At 36.3% G+C, this 19,596-nt stretch overlaps 1 protein-coding gene across 2 annotated transcripts in view; it reads left to right on the top strand.

The window, feature by feature from the left end:
* STIM2 (stromal interaction molecule 2) overlaps window positions 1–19,596 on the top strand; it is a 135,084-nt gene that overhangs the window by 87,862 nt on the left and 27,626 nt on the right. For both annotated transcript variants that reach the window (XM_037156730.2, XM_037156731.2), the window contains exon 4: window positions 17,937–18,048. In XM_037156730.2, the coding sequence (XP_037012625.2) occupies window positions 17,937–18,048 (112 nt within the window). The remainder of the gene's footprint in view (window positions 1–17,936; window positions 18,049–19,596) is intronic.

Genomic DNA, 19,596 nt, shown 5'->3' with positions numbered 1-19,596 from the left:
AAGTAATCACTCCAATTTTTAATGGAACCCGCACTACATTAAATACTGAAGGCTGAATTTATCACAAAACTAAACGCTTAATAAATTCCTCTGCATAACCGATTGTTCAACATGCTTTGTTGAGTGTCTTGAAATTACAGTGTACTGTCTTCATTTTTTACTATAGAACTTTATTTTAAAATTTGAGCAGCTTATCTGTTTTAGTAAGTCTTTTTTAGTGGCAGAAGATAAAGAGAGATACTTAGATTACCTCAAATATAATGGGAAATTTGTTGTAAGGATACCCTATCTATCATCAATAATTTGATTAATCACAGGTGATGAAAGTCAGATTATCTTGCTCCATTCATTCAATAGGTCATGGAAAATTTCTTTAATTCTTCTGTGATAAAGGGATTATTCTGAGTTTTGGAGATAAAGCATTAAGAAAAATACATATCCTGCCTTCAGGAAGTTAACACTCATTAGGGAGATGGATTGCATGTGTGTGTGTATATACACACTCACATAACTGCTGAAACACATAAGTAATATGATAAAAACAAAGCGGGTAACTGTAGTCAGTGACCAGGTAGGACAAAGGCTATTTAATATAGTCAAAGAAATGGTATTTTGTTATAGATCTGAGTGATGACAGTGAGCCAAGGAAATGTCTGGATGAAGTATATTCTAGGTTTAGGAATCAGTTAGGCTGAGATCCTATGGCTGGCATGACCTCCATGTGTTTTGGGACTGTAAGAAAGCCAGTATAGCTTAGAGGTCATAAGGGATTGTGGGAGGCAGGCAATGGTAGGAGATAAACAGATGAGCGAGATAGACATGGGCTAGATCTCATAGGATCTTACAGGCCATTAAAGAGTTCGAGATGTATTGTAATCATAATGTAAGTGTATTGCAAGTCTAATTCCATTTAGAGGTTTTGACCAAAGGAGTGATGTGATACATCTTTTGAAAAGATTACTGTAGATACTGTGTGGATATTGGACTCTTGAGGAAGAGGGGCAGAGTAGAGTTGAAAGGCCTGTTGAGGCTCTTATGGTGACCAGGTGAGAGGGAGGTAGAGAAAGGGCTGATTTATGATACAGTTTGAAGGAATATCTGATAAGTTTTGCTCTTGGGTTGGATTCAGGAAGTTGATGGGGTTGGGGAGAGGTATTAAGGATGGCATCTAGGTTTTACGTACCTGTACTGTAAAATGCCTTGGAAATAGAAGAGTTAAGGTTAAAAAAAGTATGAACAGGCTCAGTTTAGGTGGGGGGGCAATAACGAAAAAAGGTAGAAAATTACTGACATCATGATGCAAAGAGGTGAAGGACTTACTCTATTTTGCCGTGTATAATGTGCATTTTTTTTGCCCAGATTTTTGAGGGAAAAATTAGGATGCACCTTATACATGGGTATAGTTACTACATAGCATGGGTATAATAATCCCATATATAATGTGCACAAAAATATGGGTGTGTATTATACATGGCAAAATATGGTAATGCTGAAAGGTCAGGAAGCAGAGGAGGAGCCAGAAAAGAAGTGACCAGTTAGATACGAGGGGAACCAGTTAGATATGTAGGGTCCTAAAAGGACACCTGAAGGACATATTTTAAGAAAGAGGGTGCAGTCAGTGTCAACAGCTCAAGTGTCAACAATTCAAGTAAGGCGATGACAGAGACCTCGCCATTGGCAAAGTAGAAGTTAAGGTTAGCAAAAACAGTTGCACTGTAGTGGGGGAAGTGAAAGTCTGATTGAGGTGGATTAAAGAGGAAGTGAAGATAGTAAATATTGTTGACTTTCAAAAGACAGAGAATAGAAATGGAACTGTGATACCTGAATATAGGTTTGATGTGAAAGAATATTTTATTTTCTGAAAGATGGAAAAATTTATATTATGTTTACATATTAGTGAAATGACCCAGTTGAGGAAATCAGACTATCTTAATTTTAAAACTATCTTTATTTAATGGGGTGGTGGAGGTATGTGGTCAGACACTGAATCTACTCTGGTTATCTGTGTATCTGTTTCTCTCTGTATTTTTATTTCATTCTTTTTTTCCATTTCATTTTTTAGAGACTAGCAGTGTGGCTGCTGGAAAGTTTTAGGTTTATGTTTTCCCAAGATCATTACCCAAAAGAAATGAGTCTATCCTGTCTGCTCTAGTTAGAAAAAATTCAGGTAGTAACTTGCTTAGTTTGTGTGGCCATACCTAGAACTAATGCTGTGACCTTCAGGATGGAGTCCTATGATTACTTCCTCCCCTGGCCTTCTGTCACTGGCAATCACAAGCCTTGGCTCGGAAGACAGAGAGAAGAGGTACTTAGCAGACAGACAGCTGTAATAGATTGACGTGCAAGAGAAACTAGACTTTGAGAAGAGTAGCTAGAAGGAAAGCTTAAAAGGTTATTTGAGGTCAAGGGTAGTTTTGGGGTCTAGCAGCGTGGGCCACAGGATTTTCTCTTGTACTTCTTTTGGTCCCACTCTGAATTTTATGATAATTGAGTTTATCATTTTCCAAATATAGATATCATATTAAATCCTATTTTGGTATTTTAATGAAATGACTAATGTAGCTCTCAGCACTGGAAAGTGTATCAGTAAATTCTGTTCTACCTCTCTGCTTTTCAAAATCTTCCTTACTATTATGGATTTTCACTACTGAGTGACACTTTTTACTTGGACAAGGTGAAACTGACTGTGTTCACCCAGGATCCCCAAACGTGTCTGTACTATGTAAGAGGAACATAAGTATTTTTAAAAGCATCATTAACAGAGCAGAAAAGTGAATTTAAGGTGACAGAAACTAGGTGCTGTCCATTCTGTCCGTTTGGAAATCCTGAGAATGAGATGTCCTCCAAATACTTGTAAGTTCAGGGAATAGATGACCTAAATACTCCTAAGGTAAGCAGCATCCATCACACTTAAATAATGTAAGAATACAAAATACTGTTCCCAACTACTGTTACACTTTACTGTATGTTTGAGAATGTGGAAGGGTTTTGCAATGTTGTATCTTCACGTGGTCCTGGGGTTCTTGTCATTTGAGTTTCTCGTGAATTTTTGCCAAGTGAGGCCTTCTCAATAGGGAAAAAGAACAAATACAATATTAGAGAACCAATAAGTATAAAATTTATAAAGCAAGTCAGAATATTGTCTAGGAGGATATGCCTTTATGAAATTACAAAAAGTTTAATTGAATTATAAGATATAGGTAATACCTTGCTGTTACCAAGTCTAGGAAAAGCAATTTTTATGTGACCTATGCCAGTGGTCCCCAACCTTTTTGGCACAAGAGACTGCTTTCGTGGAAGTCAGTTTTTCCACAGACCAGGGGCAAGGGGGTGTAGCCTGCCACCAGATACAGCTTGGTTGTCACTTGCCAGGCACTAATAGGGTTTTGATATGAGTCAGCAAGCAGTTGACTTATTATGGTCTCTGTGCAGCCAAACCTCTTTGCAAGTGATAATCTGTATTCGTAGCCAATCAACGGTAGCATCACCACCTCAGCTACACCTCAGATCATCAGGCATTAGATTCTCATGAGGAGTGTGCAACCTAGGTCTCTTGTGTACCATTCACAGCAGGGGTCGAGCTCCTGTGAGAATCTAATACCATTGCTGATCTGACCAGGAGACAGAGCTCAGGTGATAGTGGGAGTGATGGGGTGTGGCTGTAAATACAGACAAAGCTTTGCTGTGCAGCTCAGTTCCTAGTAACAAGGCATGGACCGGCACCAGTTCATGGCCTGGGGGTTGTGCAGCCCTGACCTAGGCTACCTTATGAAATGATAGTTTTATAGTTTACAGTGCTGAATTTTCTATATTATCATGAAAATTTGGATTGTATTTTTTAAAATTATTTTGATAGTACTAGCAATATCTTTGATTTTTCTTTACATTACTAGGAGCAGAATTCTCTGAAATATCAAATTGGTATAGTATATTGTAGCATTTATGTAGAACGAAGGCATATGTAGACTACAAAGGGCTATGGTGTTTGTCTTCTAAAATATAAGAATTTGTTTATGTTGCAAATAAATGAGTTAGGCAGGATTTAGAGATCACTTTTACTGTTTTCAGTTGTCAGTGCTTCCATTAAAATAAATAATTCTTACTTACTAAATAATAAATTATATTGTTTGCATGGAAGACACCTATAAGAAAAGGCAATTTATAATTTAAGAAGAATTCTGAATTTAATTATTTGGTAATAACTTGTTGGTTTGTCTCCATCATTGTTTCACTAAGGTAAGCAGAATCACTTTCTTCCCATTGGCACACCTGGGGCCTGGGGGCGGGGGAAGTTGAAACTGGCAAGCACTCCAGATCTGGGAAACAAGTCACTTGTAAGAGAATAAAGAAATACAAAGGAATAGAATTTAGAATTACTAAATACAATTAGAAAAAGCAAAGCAAATATGGAACAGGTTATTTCAATTCCAGCCTATAAAAGTAGAGAATTAATAAAGTTTTGTTGTTTTAGTAGTTTAAACCAATATAATCACCATGCTTTTTAAAAAGACTAGTAAAATTGTAGATTGTTCTAGAGTGCAACCAAAGTCAAGAGAATTGGTTTTCCTTTAACCTCTAGTTCTCAAAAGGTATCATAAATATTTTTATAGTAGTTTATTAGCTCTTTGCTAGATAAACACCCTAAATCTATATGAGAAGCTTTCTAATATTGTAAATTTAATCTTACTTTTTTTTCAACCTGGTACTCATGAGTATTGAACAAGTAACTTTTTGTGGGTTCTGAGACTTCATAATCATTGAAGCCTTTCATCTTTTAGACACCGTTATTTTAAGAAACCAAGAGGCATTGTTGTTACCCTTTCCTAGAGAGACAATATCCCGAAGTAAGGGTGGAGCTTTACTAACTGCCTGGAGTCAAGTCTCTACCTAACACTTACTAGATTTGTGACCTTGGGCAAATACATTCATCTTTCTGCTTTTAACTCCCCCATCTAAAAAATGTAGCTAATAATAGTACCCTCTTTAGAAGAGTATGTTAAGGATTAAATGAGTTAATGAATATATAGAATTTGGAACAGTAATTGACAGCAAATAAGGACATAGTATTTGCTATTTATTTTGCTGCTATGGAAAGATTATTTTCCTTTTTTTTTTTGAAGAAAAACCACAAGCTACAAAGTAATAGAGAGTTAGCAATTATTAGAAGCCTCTACTTAACGTAATTGAAAAGTAACTGAAAGATTTCTTTTTTAAATTGAATTTCAAATTTATTGAAAAGTTACAAGACCAGAACAAAGAGCTCCCGCAAGCACTTTGTCCAGAGACCCTCATTGCAGTTTTGCCAAAGGATCCGGGAGTGTGCCTCATACACAGTTGTTTGCCTCTGTAGTCTGTGTTTGATGTGGAACAGTTTCTTAGTATTTCCTGGACTTGCATGTCTTTGGTGACTAATTCTCAAAAGTGTCATTTTGTAGATTGTAACTAAATTAGGATCTGTTTGATGCTTTCATGATTATCTCCAGGTCATGCATTTTGGGCTGGACTGTGGGAGAAATGATTCTTTTCATTACATTCTTTTGAGTGGCACATGGTGTCAAGATGCTATCTGCTACATTTCTGTAACGATGAAGTTACTTTATCTTCACCTTTGTAATTAATAAATATTTGTTTGGGTGTGTGAAGAGAAACTTAGTTTGTAACATCACATTCCTCATATCATTTTACCCACAAGTTTTAACATCCATGGATGTTTCTTGCCTGAATTATTACATTGATGGTTGCCAGACTATAATTTTGCAAATTCTGTCATTGTTTCTACTTATTAATTTGCTTTCTACTATGAGGAAAAGGTTAAACAGAGTGTATCATCAACCTCTTGTTCTGTGAAGATGGTGGGTTATAACAGACATATCTTGAAAATAGAAAGTAGAGAAATAATGCATCTCAAATATTACAATTGTTCTGAAGATTGATCTTCTGCTTTTATTTATTTACATCAGTGTGGGCATCCAAATTTTTATTTTCCTGTTTTTTTTTCAGTGGGTTATAATTTGTTATCATTATTTTGAGGCTTAAGTTATCCCAAATTTGGCTACTGAGAAGCCTTTCAAGTTGGCTTCTACATTCTTTTGCATGTATGTCCCCATCATTTTTTGAGCCCTTCATTTCTAGCACAAAAGAATGTTCTAGGCTCATTTTATTATTTCTTAGCCTTAGCTCTGGAAACAGCCATTTCTCCAAGGACTCCTTGTTACTTTTAGTTGCGGTGGTTTTTAGAAACTAGTGTTTGTTTACTAGGTGTGCTCAGAGCTGCTGAGGTGTTTTGTGTCAGGCTCTGGGAGTGAGGGGACAGCTAAGAAATGCACACACCTATATTGCTCTCTCTATATTAAACATTATGGGTTCACTCTGATACCAACACTCCTGGGATAATCCTGGCTTAACCTCTTTCCCTGTTTGTAATTTCTTTCACTTACTGACAAACTTAGCTGTGTTGTCATCGATATGTATTCTTATTTGCCCTGTCCCTTTGTACATAGCCAGTCTCCTGACCCTATTAGGCTGTTGCCTCACTCAGGAGACTGCCTTGTATGGATCTCTGTCTTCACAGAGTCACCACCCCAGTGTCTCCATTACGGAGATTCTGGCCACCACTGGCTTATCCATCTGCCCATTCTTATATGCTGCCTTGCGGGCAGTTGAAGGGGTTTGAAGTGAATTTGAAAATTGGAAAAACTTTGGAAAGTCAGAGTGTATACTGTATAGTGTCATTGTGTTAATGAGTCTATTTTTATGAATTAATTTTTCATTGAAGCACATTATTCACATGTTTTTGTCCTCATATAACTCTAGCTATTGACAAAAAAACCACAGTGAATGGGGAGGCAACTTAGTATTTTATTGTTTTAACCATTATGTCAGTACTCACAAAACAAGCAGCCTTTTCTTGAAAGTTGTTTTGGTATTAGTAAGAAATAGTTAAAGCACTACTGTATATAGTAAGTAAGCCTCAGTTGGAAAATATATATACCAAGTAAATGCACCTAATAGTATTGTGAACTGTTAGATTTTAAAATGTTAATTGTAATAGAAAAAGCTGCAGGTCAAACAGAAATTTTCTGAGTAAAGTTATCTTGAAATGCTTCTGATATTGGAATCAGTTATGTTCTTTCTATTCTAGAAGAAACTAGCATTCACAAGTTAGGGATGTAATATCTCTTCTTACCTGGAGACTGTGTGGCACCCAGGTGTGAAAGCCTAAGTTTTAGGAGGCCTTTTATGCCTTTTAGAAAATATTAACTGGGTTTTGTGTTCATTTCTTGTTGAACTCCATCTTAAAGTCAATACTTTTTTTTTTTTTTTTTTTTTTACATTGAGCTTTCTGCTTGTCTTGGCAATATTGACTGTGATGTTTTACATTTATTTTATTCACTGCCTGTCAGTAATTACCATACACTCAGTAAATATTTGCTGAATAAAGGAAGCCCTAGTTATTTGCACAGAAAATCTTTTGAAGAAACTTTCAAATTTCAAGATAAAAAATGAGCATTTCTGATAATTTTAATAGCAGCAAATTAAAGGAAAAATGTGTAAAGCCATCATTTTGAAATAGAATTTATGTTGTTAAACATATTTTTTGAAAAACAGCATTCCCTCGATTTTATGAAACTTAGTTGTACTTTTGAAAGAATTTATTTCTTTTTCTAAAAATGCCACTAAAAAGAGTGAATGAAGGTCACGTTTTTCTATCAGCTTTGCTTAATAGAATCATTTTGTCATCCATTCACTCATCCATTCAGCAAATATTGAGTTCCTAAGATGTAGCTGCCATTCCACATTTGTTTAGTGCCTGCTATGTTTTTGATATTGGATAACATGTTGGAAATAATAGAAATGAGTAAGAAATATTGTCCTTACAGAACTTACCTTTATTTGATGCAAAATGTTCTTTTTATTCTCTGTATTTTTTTCTAAGAGGAAAGAAACTGAGGGACAAGTATAAACTGAAAGAATGAATACTCAGAGATTCAGTCACTGTGTCGCTCAGGCGATATCTTCGATGACATATGTAGGAAAACTTGATTAAACATTTAGTTTCCTTATGGTCATTGAGTCCATTGGTTTTGTTGAATCATAAAGGAAGTATATTCCTTGAATATCCTTAATTAGAAAAATTCTGATTATTATAATAACTTTACATTTGTAGAACATTTTTTACCATTCCTAAGTCACTTCAAATATGTTTTGTTGATCTTCAGAACAGTCATATAGTTTTGAGACTCAGTGCTTCTCCAGTTTCTGCTTTTAAGATACAACTTTATTACCTCTCACCATGTTAGTGAAGCTAGGTTGATAGTACACTCTGTTTAATAAGAAGCAGATTGCAGTTTACAACAGAAAAAGTAGTAATGCCCTCTCTGTAGTACCATTGTACCACTTTTGGGAGGAGAACACCCTGATCATTTTTAAGTTCTGAATGTTCACACATGCACCAACATTTACCTAGTCTATCTGAAAATTTCATGTAATTCTTGCATGGTGAAAGGTAAGGAACTCATGAAAGAAAATGTGTATTTCTCTTTGGTACAACTACTACTATCTGGACTTCCCAAGTTCAGGCTGTGGCTTTTAGATGTCCAAATATAGCATGTTGCAGGAATTTAGTCCATGTTACAAAGACATGCTCTGCTGACCAGTGAGCAAATGAGGAGCTCCCATTCTGGCTCCGTTCTAAAGATAAGCCCATTTGACTGTGCTGAGCAGCTGGTCATGTCAAGTTTCACTCAGAAGTGACACCACAACATCTATAAACTTAGCTAAGATGAAATGCGGAAGGCTTTACATTTTTTCATCTTTCATATTTTAAAAAGTTATTTTTAGGTTTACATTACATTTTGTTAAATTTGCTTTTTATCAAAGTTTTGCCATATTGAACCTTGGGTTAATGGCATTTTCCTGTGGTGAATATGTATGTCTGTCACTGTAAAGAGAATTTCTGAGGCTTTTATGTAACTTGAAATTCTCAGTTGAAATTAAATTTAGAAAAGTGGTAAATACTACACTCATTTTATAATGTAGTATTTCATTATAAGTGTCAATATAAGTGTCAATAATTCAGACATTTTTCTAACTGACTAGTTTTTAGCTCATATATCAGAAGCTTCAAAATATAGGAACTTTTTCAATGACCATTTCATATGGCCAACTTTAAGTATAGTTACTTTCATTAATAATGTTTATTCTTTCTCCTCCCTGACCCTTTTACCAAACCTTTGATACTTATAAAGATGTTTTTATGCTTTAATGGAAAGTATTTAACTGTACAGTACTGTATTGTGATATCAGAAGTTGGTTTCTCTAAAGTATATTAGTTATGCCAGTGCCTCTGTCCCTTTCTCTGTCCCTCCATCCCTTCTCCCTTCCTTTCTTCCTTTCTAGAGGGGAATGGAGGGGGGGGGTAGAAACAATGATGTGAGAGACAGACATGAATTTGTTGCGTTTCATATGCACTCCTACCAAGGACTGAACCCACAACCTCAGCATGTGCCCTGACTGGGAATTGAACCTGCAACCTTTCTTCGCAGAACAATACCCATCCAACTGAGCCACACCTGCCAGGGCAGCCAGTGGCTTTCTTAAAATTAAGAACAACACTACAAATGGTTTTTTAGCATAAATTTAGGATTTCGTGGTTTTAAAAAACTAGTAGGAGAGCTATTAAGTGAAATGCAGAATAAATGTATGGTGTGTCTATTATATCCAAGGTCTGACTTGACTAATAGTGAGTTTGGCTGTATTTGGAAATTTTCTCAGCATGCTGGGGAAGGAGAAAAGGAGGAGCTTACTGGTTTAGTTGGGGCTTTGACAACAGTTTTGAATCCTATTTTCACTATTTACTTGGTGTGTGAATTCAGACAAGTTACTCGTATTCTCTAAGCAGCCTTGGTTTACTGATCTTTAAACCAAGATGGAATGTTGAAACAATTTTATGAAATTATTCATTAAAAGCATTTTGTACAGTTATAGGAAATTGTGAAGTATTCATAAAATATTAGCTACTGCTATTATTAACATGCACACTAATACTTTAGAGAGATTAGTTTTGCTTCCATAGTATGTAGGTGATTTCACACATGATCTTTGAAGATTTTTAGGATAGCATGAATTTATAGTAAATATAACAGAAGAAAACTTATATGGTGGTACTTCAATAAGCTGTTTTGTATTTTTAGGTCTGTAACTCACTGTGTTTTGCTCTATATAATGCTCACCCATGTTTTTGGACTAAACTTTCAGGAAAAAAGGTTTTGTTTTAATTTTTTAATTCAAATTTTATTTATATTTAGATAATTTGCTTTTTATATTGTAAAGGAATTTTAACATTTATTTTTGAACATATTACAGTATAAGAAATTTTATGTAACAAATAATTACAAAACACAAGAACAGATACCAGTTATTTTAGGTACCAGTTATTTCAGGTGTATAACAGGCAGCCTTATTTTTCCCTAAAAAATTTGGGTAAAAACATGTACATTATACACAGCAAAATATGGTACTGTAAGTATGTGGCTAAGTGTATGGGGTACATTGGTTTTATAAAATTTCCTATTATAGATGAAAGCAGCAAGTAATCTTTTAATGTTTGTCCTTCACACTGATTTGTGTATACTATGTTTACTTAAGGCAGGGATGGACTGAAGTGCACACAAATTCTTATCCTACTGTCAAACACACAGCTATAAATTGGCACCTTCTAACTGCCATTATGTTATGTAGGTCCCTGTGATCCTGTTTCGGAGTCAAGGATTTTCCAGTGCTTCTTTGAAATAAGATATAATGAAAACAATATTGTGTGTCTTACTGGGAGAGCCAGTAGACAACTAAAAACAAAATAAAACATCCCTGGCTGGGTGGCTCAGTTGGTCAGAGCATTGTTCTGTACACCAAAGGGTTGCTGGTTCCATCCCCAGTCAGGGCACATACCTAAGCTGTGGGTTCAGTCAGTCGAGGTGCCTACGGAGGCATCATGACCGTGACTGATAGATGTTTCTGTCTCTCTCTCTCTCTTCCCCTTCCCCCTCCCCATCCTTCCCTCTTTCTTCCCTTCGCTCCCTTCCTCATCTCTCTCTAAAATTAATAAACATATCCTCTGGTGAGGACTAAAACAAACAAAACAGGTTCTTGTCTCTAAGGAAGAAAAAAGTCAGTTACACATTCAGCTAATACTTAAATGGCAACTTTATGCCGGGCTGCATCCTGCCTGTTATGGAAGTTTACAATATGTAATATGTTAGAAATATAAGATGTGATGAGGCAAGTAGTTACAAAATAAGGCAGCACATATGATACGCCATTTGGTAGAAATAGTAAGTACAACAGAAATTAAGGGGCGGGAGCAGTCGCTTTCTCCTACTTGTAACCTAGTTCATACAACTGAAGGTGTACCTGTGTATGACTTATGTGTCTTTTGTAGAAGGCTGCTTCGGCTGGGTGGCCACAGGACTGCTAGTTTCCTTACTTCTTGGTTGCCAGGTAGTTCTAGCCCTTACTATCTCTTCATTTTCTCCATTTCTATTGATCTACTACTGTCTAATTCCTATGTTTTGCTTTTCGTGGGGGTGACTTTCCTCGAGAGACCCCCCCGTGTGCCATGGATGAGAGTAAATGTAACTGAGACATGATGTCATCTGCTTGGAGAGGAGAGGTGGCCAGTTCCCCAGAGGAAAAAGGCCTTGAGCAGTGGCTAGTTTCTCAGGAGAAAAAGGTGTTGAACCGCTTCCTCCAAGGGCTTTTATTGGGTTGTAATACACAGGAATACCGAGCAGCAAGGATCAAACAGTAGATAACATTTCAAAGAAATCTGAGGGCTTAGTCTGAGTCAGAGTCTGTCAGGAAGAGAGTTTTAGAGTTTCTTGCTCTAACCCTTAACATATGAATGAAAGCACTCTTAGCAGAGCAGATTTCACAGGTTTTTCAGGAATTCTTTGTGATGCCAGATTTTTCCCTAGGACATGCTCTAGCAAGGCAAGGAGCTGCACCCCTCCCCATCAGGTATTCAGGCTTAAGGGGATTAGAGCCAGGAAGTTTCTCCCAGAGGACAGGGAACTTGGGCTATGTCAAAGCCTGGGGGGGGGGCAGGAAAGTCCATTGCTCTTTGTTGCAGCCCCCCCCCCCCTCCTTCCTCGTGGGTGGTGGTTGCCCCCCCCGCTGTGAGGGGTCTTACCTATCAAGGACTTTCCACCATGCTTTCCCCAAAGCAGGGAGGAAAACAGGCAGCATTTACTGCCAGAAACAAGCTTTGTTTCCTTCGGCTCACATTCCAGAGGTCACTGACTCCTCCTTAGCCACAGGGGTTAGAGTTACAATTCCTAGAACCAGGCAGATTGGTCCACAACAGCTTAATAATTTATAAAATTATAGTTATAATTTTCCATCTTTTTTAAGCATCCAAAATAATTACATGGTAGTGGTACTGACAGTAGCAAGTAGGAAGGGGAAGAAAGGAAAACGATTTGGTGCAGAATCAGGAACATTATTTCCTATGGTAGAGATAGCCCTGTTGATAACAACAAAGGAGAGGCATGATGAAGAGGAGACTCCTCATCCTGTCTCTGTTCCTGTGAAAATCCATAAGTGTCTGCCCCATGAATACATCCTACATCTGCACACCCCGTTATCTCCTGGAAATTTGGTTCTGCTCACCATCCTGTCCCTACTCTCCTGCCCCTGATCCTCTCCTTTGCCCCGAAGTCCTGCTCCAGCTCTGAATCCTCTGGCTTTTTGAAATCTTGCCCTTCAGTCTCTTAGAGCCCCCTTTTTAAGTGTTAGGAGCTCCCCCCATGTTGAAGAACTGGCAGAGCTCCATTGAGCTCTTATGTTACTACCTCCAGGTCTTCATGATGGACACATGTTGTGTATGGTGAAATCCTGAACCCACTAATGCAATTACCTGTGACAGATTGCTTATATATAATGTTTGACTCTCGTATTATTATTATTAAAACTATTGAACGAAAGACTTGTTTCTAAGAAAAAATGTGTTTCAAGTTTTAGAGTTAAACAGTGAGTTTTGTTCCAAATCAAGAGCCACCTGTATTGGTAGTGAACTTGGAGTCTGAAGGTTACAGTTCAAATTCTGGCTCTCTCATTTCCTAGACATGTGTGATCACAAGTGTGATTACTTGGCCTCTCTTGACCAAGTATAAGAATATAGAAGTAACAGCTATCTCTTAAATTTGGTTGGTGGAGGATTAAATAAAAACATGTGAAAGTGTATAATAAAAATGTGAAATCCTATATCAAATGAATGTAGCATTATGGTGATAATAATTACTGTACTGGTAGAAGAACAAGTTCCTGCCCTCTAGGAACTTATCATCCAGGAGGTAAGATGCAGGCATGGCCAATCACATTGGAGTAGGTGATAATCCAGAACCAGATATGGTAGAGGTGATCAGGGGACACAAAGAAGAGGAACTATAATCTGGAAAAGGGTGAACAGGGAAGACTTTGTGGGGAAGGAATTCCTGATCTGAGTCTTAAAGGTGAAGGCAAGTCTGGTAAAGAAGGAAGGAGAAGGAAAAATCATTTCAAGTTGAAGGAGTGGCCCAGAGGAATATGGTACATTCAGGAAGCTGCAAGTATGACTGGAGCATAAACTGTCTGCTCATAGTGCCTAATTTGGTTATTTGGATTGTTATTATCACTTGACCCAACTCCAAAGAGGCATTGCTACTGCACAGAGGTTAATAACTCTAGAAACAGACTTGGTCTGATACCTGGTTGGATCATTTACAAATTGGTTATCTCTAATTAAGAATTTCACCTTCAAGCCCTGGCTGGCATAGCTCAGTGAATTGAATGTAGGCCTGCAAACCGAAGGGCTGCTGCTTTAATTCCCAGTAGGGGCACATGCCTGGGTTGTAGGCCAGGTCCCTTATGTGGGGCATGTGAGAGGCAACCACACATGGATGTTTCTCTCTTTCCTTCCCTTCCCCTCGCTCTAAAAATAAATAAATAAGATCTTTTTTTTAAAAAAAAAAAGGAATTTTGCCTTCATAAACTTTTAGGATCAATCTGATGATAAAAGTATCTTACTTCAGAGGGTTGCTGCAATAAGTATTTGAAGTAACATTTGCAAATCTCCTGGTGTTTAACAAGCATATCATAAATGTTAGCAGCAGTTTCTACTGTTGTCCTGAAAGTCTTAGCAACTTCTTTCCTCTCAGTATTCTGTAAACCTACTGTTCTAGGCTAACAGTTTAGTGCTCTTTTAAATTCCAACTTGTGTTTGTGATAATGGAATCATAGACACAGAATTTGAATGTACTTAAAGTGGTCTAGCTCAGAGAAACTGAGTCATAATTAGATAACCTGTCTGTGACATCACGATGAACCAGTGGCATGGATGGAACGGGAATCAGGACTCTTTCCAGAGTTCTTTCTGCTGGTCTTCCAATAAATTTCCTCAAATCACTGAGACACCAACTGATAGCATTAACCACGATTTGTTGCAGAAACAACATGTTAAAAGTATAGAAATTGACGTTTTTGTGGCTTTGCAGATAGGGAAATGTATTTTGAAAGGAATACTGTATCTCCCCCTGCCTACCCTCTGGTGGAAGTGCTGTTTAACAGCAGTACCTATGAAAAGAGCATTGAGAGGCATGTAATAAGGAACCAGATAATTCTTAAATAAGTAACTCCTTTGCTGTCAAGAATTGCTTATACATACAGATTTCTATTTCTGGATATTAGGTTCTTCTTACTAAACTGTGGAAATAAATTTTTATTGTACCTGTCAATTACACATGTTCTACTTCATTTATTCAAGAGGATCCAATAAATAATTTGTTGCACGCTCTTTATGTACCAAGTGCTAGGGATAGAATGGTGAGCAAAAAGCTTATGATTTAGTGGATTAAACAGATGTTGAAATTATCATCCAAATAAATATAATTAGTTAAATGCTATGCATAAAAAGTAGAGTGATTTATGATCATATAGCAGTGTTTGGGAAGGCTCTCCTAAAAGTTTTAACTGAGATAGGAGGACTCAGTAAAGTAAGTAGGTGAAGGTGAGTCACAGCAATGGAGAAAAGGGTCTCACACTGATGAAACAGCGTGTGCCAAAGCCCTGAGGAAGGACATAGAACGTTCTGTCCTAAGAATTGGAAGACAGTTAATTAGTATGTTTGGAGTAGAAAAGGCTAAGACAAAATGCAAGCCCTGTTCATGAGAAGAAAAGTGAAGGCATCACTGAAGAAATCAAGCAGCACGAGGAGTGGACCTCCTCCCGAAGTGAAGGGTGTGCTGTGTGCATCAGATTTTGTTGTGAATATTCCTTGTAAAGAAGATTGCTTTAGAACCTCTGTAACACTCAGTTTACCAGATAGAATAATATAGTAGGATTTGGGCACTTTTAACTACAAATTATTTTTCATTTGATTTTTCTGTCTCTCAGTCCTGGCTCATTACAATGGAGGGAATATTTTGATGTCCTGGTGTGTTTAGGTTAGGGATTTTTGCTGTTGATAGTTGAACAGCCTAGAAGTGACAGAGAATCCTGTTTTCTTGGCTGAGGGTTTTGTGTGGGTGTATGAGGTGCAGCTGCACTGTTTCTTGGCAGTCAAGAGAGGGTATTCATTTTGAATAGGAAGAAACTTAAGAGTAAAGAGGTTAAAAGAAGAAAAAAAGAAAAGGAACAAAAGGGGAAAGAGGCTACTTTGAATCTATGAAATTTAGTAGAAGGTACCCAGGTCCTGAATCTTTGGCTGATACTCTAAGTTATTTGGCTAAATTGATACAGCAGCCCCAGGCATATGTCCAAGCTTACAGCGGGAACCCATGCAGCAGAGAATGTAAAAGAAATAGTCAAAGCTTTGTTTCAATATGAAATTAGTAATTACCATATGCAATTTTCAGTGAATTTATGTTCATTTTTAATTAAGCTTTTTTCTAAATAATGAAAAAGGCATATTGTGAAAAATTAATTTTACAAAAATGAATTAATAATTTGTAGTTCACTAGCAAGATCTTTTCTCAGATTTATTTTCACACAAATGGATTCCCAGATCTGCCTTTATTGCTCACTTGTTTTCTTAAGTTTCCTTTGACCTTTTCTGTGGTATATAAGCACTTTGTTTTCCAAAATCCTCTAATTAAATACAGATAATATGCAGCCCTTCTTTTTTTCAGGTGTACCTACATCCTTTCCTTTGAATAAACTCTTACTGTCCTTCATACTCTTCAAACAAGAATATCTGAGTTGCTTCCCATATTTAGCTGCTTGTTTGTATCTCTACTGTTAATTAATATTATTGCTCTCAGGGTAGCACAGAGTCAGGTCCTGAGGTTGGTTGCCTGGGTTCGAATTTAGTCTTGTTGCTGACTGTTTTGATCCCTCTAACTACTCAGTTTCTAATCTCCAAAGTGGAGATAATCAGGTTAGTTCCTCATAAGTAATTTTTTTAAGCCTTAAAGGAAAAAGTGCATGTATCAATAAAAAGCTTAATTCAAACTCAGTGACCAAGAGAAGAGATGCTGGCTATCATTTTCTTCATGATTTGGGGTCAGTCTCTTAGAAATCATTAGGGTTATTAGCTATTAATAGCTATCTTCACTCAGTCTAATCTGTACTGTATGCTGATCACTCCCAGTTTATATCTCCATTCTTAACCTCACCCTCTTCTAAGCTTCAGATTTTTAAGTTTGATGGATTCTGTTTATCTACATTTAAATATCTAATACCTACTTTAAACATAACATGTCTAAACAGATCTTTGATCTCCGACACCTGCCGCTACTTGCGTCTCCAGTCTTTTCCCACCATTCTTTCCTGTTTAAGTTAATGACCCCACCCTCTGTACTTTTTTGGCTTTCTTCTAGCTGTCAGCCCCCATCCATATTATCAGCACACCTGACAGCATTATTCCCAGAATATGTCCTGAGTCTGACCACAAGTCGTCATAGTCTCTACCAGCACCACAGTTCAAGACAATAACCTCTTCTGCTTGGACAGATATATAAGGGATGATCTCCTATTTCTCTCTGTTTTCAGTTTTGTTTCCTACAATCCATTATTCACATTTTGGAGACTTATATATTAACAACATAGATTATTTTATCCTTACCATCTTTTTACTGAAATGGGAAAAGTGTCCAGAATTTTTGAAAATCCTCTTATGACCTGGACTTTCTGATTGCTTTCTTCCTATCTCTAAACCATTGCCAAAGTTCATTTCTGTCCTAAGGCCTTTACATTAGCTTTTCCTTTCATTTGAGATATTTTTTAATCCAGATCAGCACAATGTTGGCTCCTTGCAATTTTTAGGTCTCAGTTTAGCTTTTCAGAGAGGTTTATTCTGACATCGTTCCATTCTTCCTTTCTTAATAGCTGATGACTACCTGAAATCTGCACCTTCTTTTCTTCTTTCTTTCATGAATTACCCCTTCTCACTCCCAAAATAATTTATGCTTCATGAGGGCAATGACTTTATTCATCTCATTTATTACTATATTCTCAGTACTTAGAGTAGAACCTGATACTTAGGTTTATTGTACTATGTGGAAAGAAGGATGAATAAATATGTCTATATACCTGGTAAATTTTCTACATTCAGGGAAATAATGGATTGTTTCATTCTGTGCAAACTTTACATAGATGCTTATTTTATAATTAACTATGCAGGTATTTTGTCTCTTTTATGTGCTTTCTCTGTTGTAGTTATATGCCCGTAAGGGTCAGAGGTATGTCTTCATTGTTTTTAGCTCTCATAGAATGCTAATACCATTTTAGTACTTAGCATTGGTTGCATTGAAAAATTGAATCTAACATCTTTATTTCTTCTGAAGTTATAGTAAGTATATGTGTGTTTGTGTGTATATGGATATGTGTGTATGTATATATACATACAATTTATATACATAAAACAGGCATGTATAAAATATGCCTTCCCCATTTATCTCTTGTAGTTCATAATTGGACCCTCGATGACACACTTCAGTGGTTGATAGAATTTGTTGAACTACCCCAGTATGAGAAGAATTTTAGAGATAATAATGTCAAAGGAACAACACTTCCCAGGTGAGTCTTTATTATCCAAATGTATTTTTTCCACTCATGGAGAATTATATGCTACATGTTACTTTTCATTGCCGAATCTACAAGTTACTTCCGTGACTAAGAGCTGAAAGGAAATATTATAAATATATCCATTCTTTAATTTTTTAAGGTATGAGTTTTTGCAAGTTTTAATCATTTTTCCTTGTCTAAACAAGAACAACCTTTAAGAAAATTATACCCAAGAAAAATAATTTGAGGATGAGAAGGTGGGCCAGCTATACCTGTTTTAGATAATATCGAAAGGCCAGCCTCTGATCATCTGGCAAATATAAAAAAACTTATTTGACACAGATTCATCTTTATGAACAGATTTTTTGAATAGATTAATTTACAGATTCTTCTGAACTGGTAATCTTTTAGTAACAGCAGTAACCACTTAGTGGCCATAAGTTAAACCTTAAAAAATTAAGTTTAATAAACAAAATGTAGATAATAGCAACCGTTTTAAAATATATATTAACTAGAGGTACTCTATATTATCTCATTCAAGCTTCTTGGTTGAAATGAAGTGGGTATTATTAATTCCCATTCTGTAGATAAAAAAAAAAAAAAACAAGTCAGAAGTTAAACATTTTGCCCAAGAAAATGTTTGAATACAGGTGACCTGATACCAGAGTGTAGGATGCTGATTTATCCTTTATATGTCTAGAATTAATTGTCACTAGTTTTTTGAATTACATTTTCTAGATCTCAGTTGTTAATAATCTTTAAGATTTAAATGTTAAAATTTGAAATAATTCTACCAAAATTTGGCCTTACAAGATTGGTTATGTTTTATTTCTCCCAGGGTTGTTTTTGATACCAAAGACTCTAATCCCTTTTTATTACTGTCCAATCATTATGTATGATGAAATAGGCATATTGTATTTCTCCTCAGTTTGCTTACATACCTTATTTAAAAATTGCTTCTGTTGATTTAAAGTTTGTATTTTGGATCAAGTTGAATGTTTTCATATTTTCTTTAAATGTATTCTGAATACGAACCATCAGTATTTCTGATTTTACTATGCACATGACTGTAGTGATGGAGTCAGGGAGTAAGAGTCAGTTCAGCAGGTGTGTGTATTGGGTATCTTTTATGTTCATGGTGCGACTGGATGCTGGAAGGAAGACAGAATTAAGTAAGATGTAGTTCTTGTTATTAAACAAGACAAGTTACTAAGTAATAATAGAGCATTAAAATGGGATTAGGGTTTTCCGATATATATATATATATATATATATATATATATATATATATATATATATATATCCCTGGTTATGAGGAACCCATTGTATTTTTCTTATGCTGTCCTTTGGGGAGTTTATTTTTTTCACTGTTGTTCAGTTACAGTTGTCCCCACTTTCCCCCCTTACTCTGTCCTGCCCTACCCACCCCCACCTCCCACATTCAATCCTTTTCCATGGGTGCTATGTACATGTTTTTCCCCTTCTTCCCACATTACCACCCTCCCTTTTGGTCACTGTTAGTTTGTTCTTTATTTCCATGTTTCTGGTTCTGTTTTGTTA

Source organism: Artibeus jamaicensis, unplaced genomic scaffold, assembly GCF_021234435.1.
Source record: "Artibeus jamaicensis isolate MK-2021 breed Jamaican fruit bat unplaced genomic scaffold, CSHL_Jam_final contig_76, whole genome shotgun sequence".
NCBI classification, from domain to species: domain Eukaryota; kingdom Metazoa; phylum Chordata; class Mammalia; order Chiroptera; family Phyllostomidae; genus Artibeus; species Artibeus jamaicensis.
This window is presented reverse-complemented; position numbering and strand designations above follow the sequence as displayed.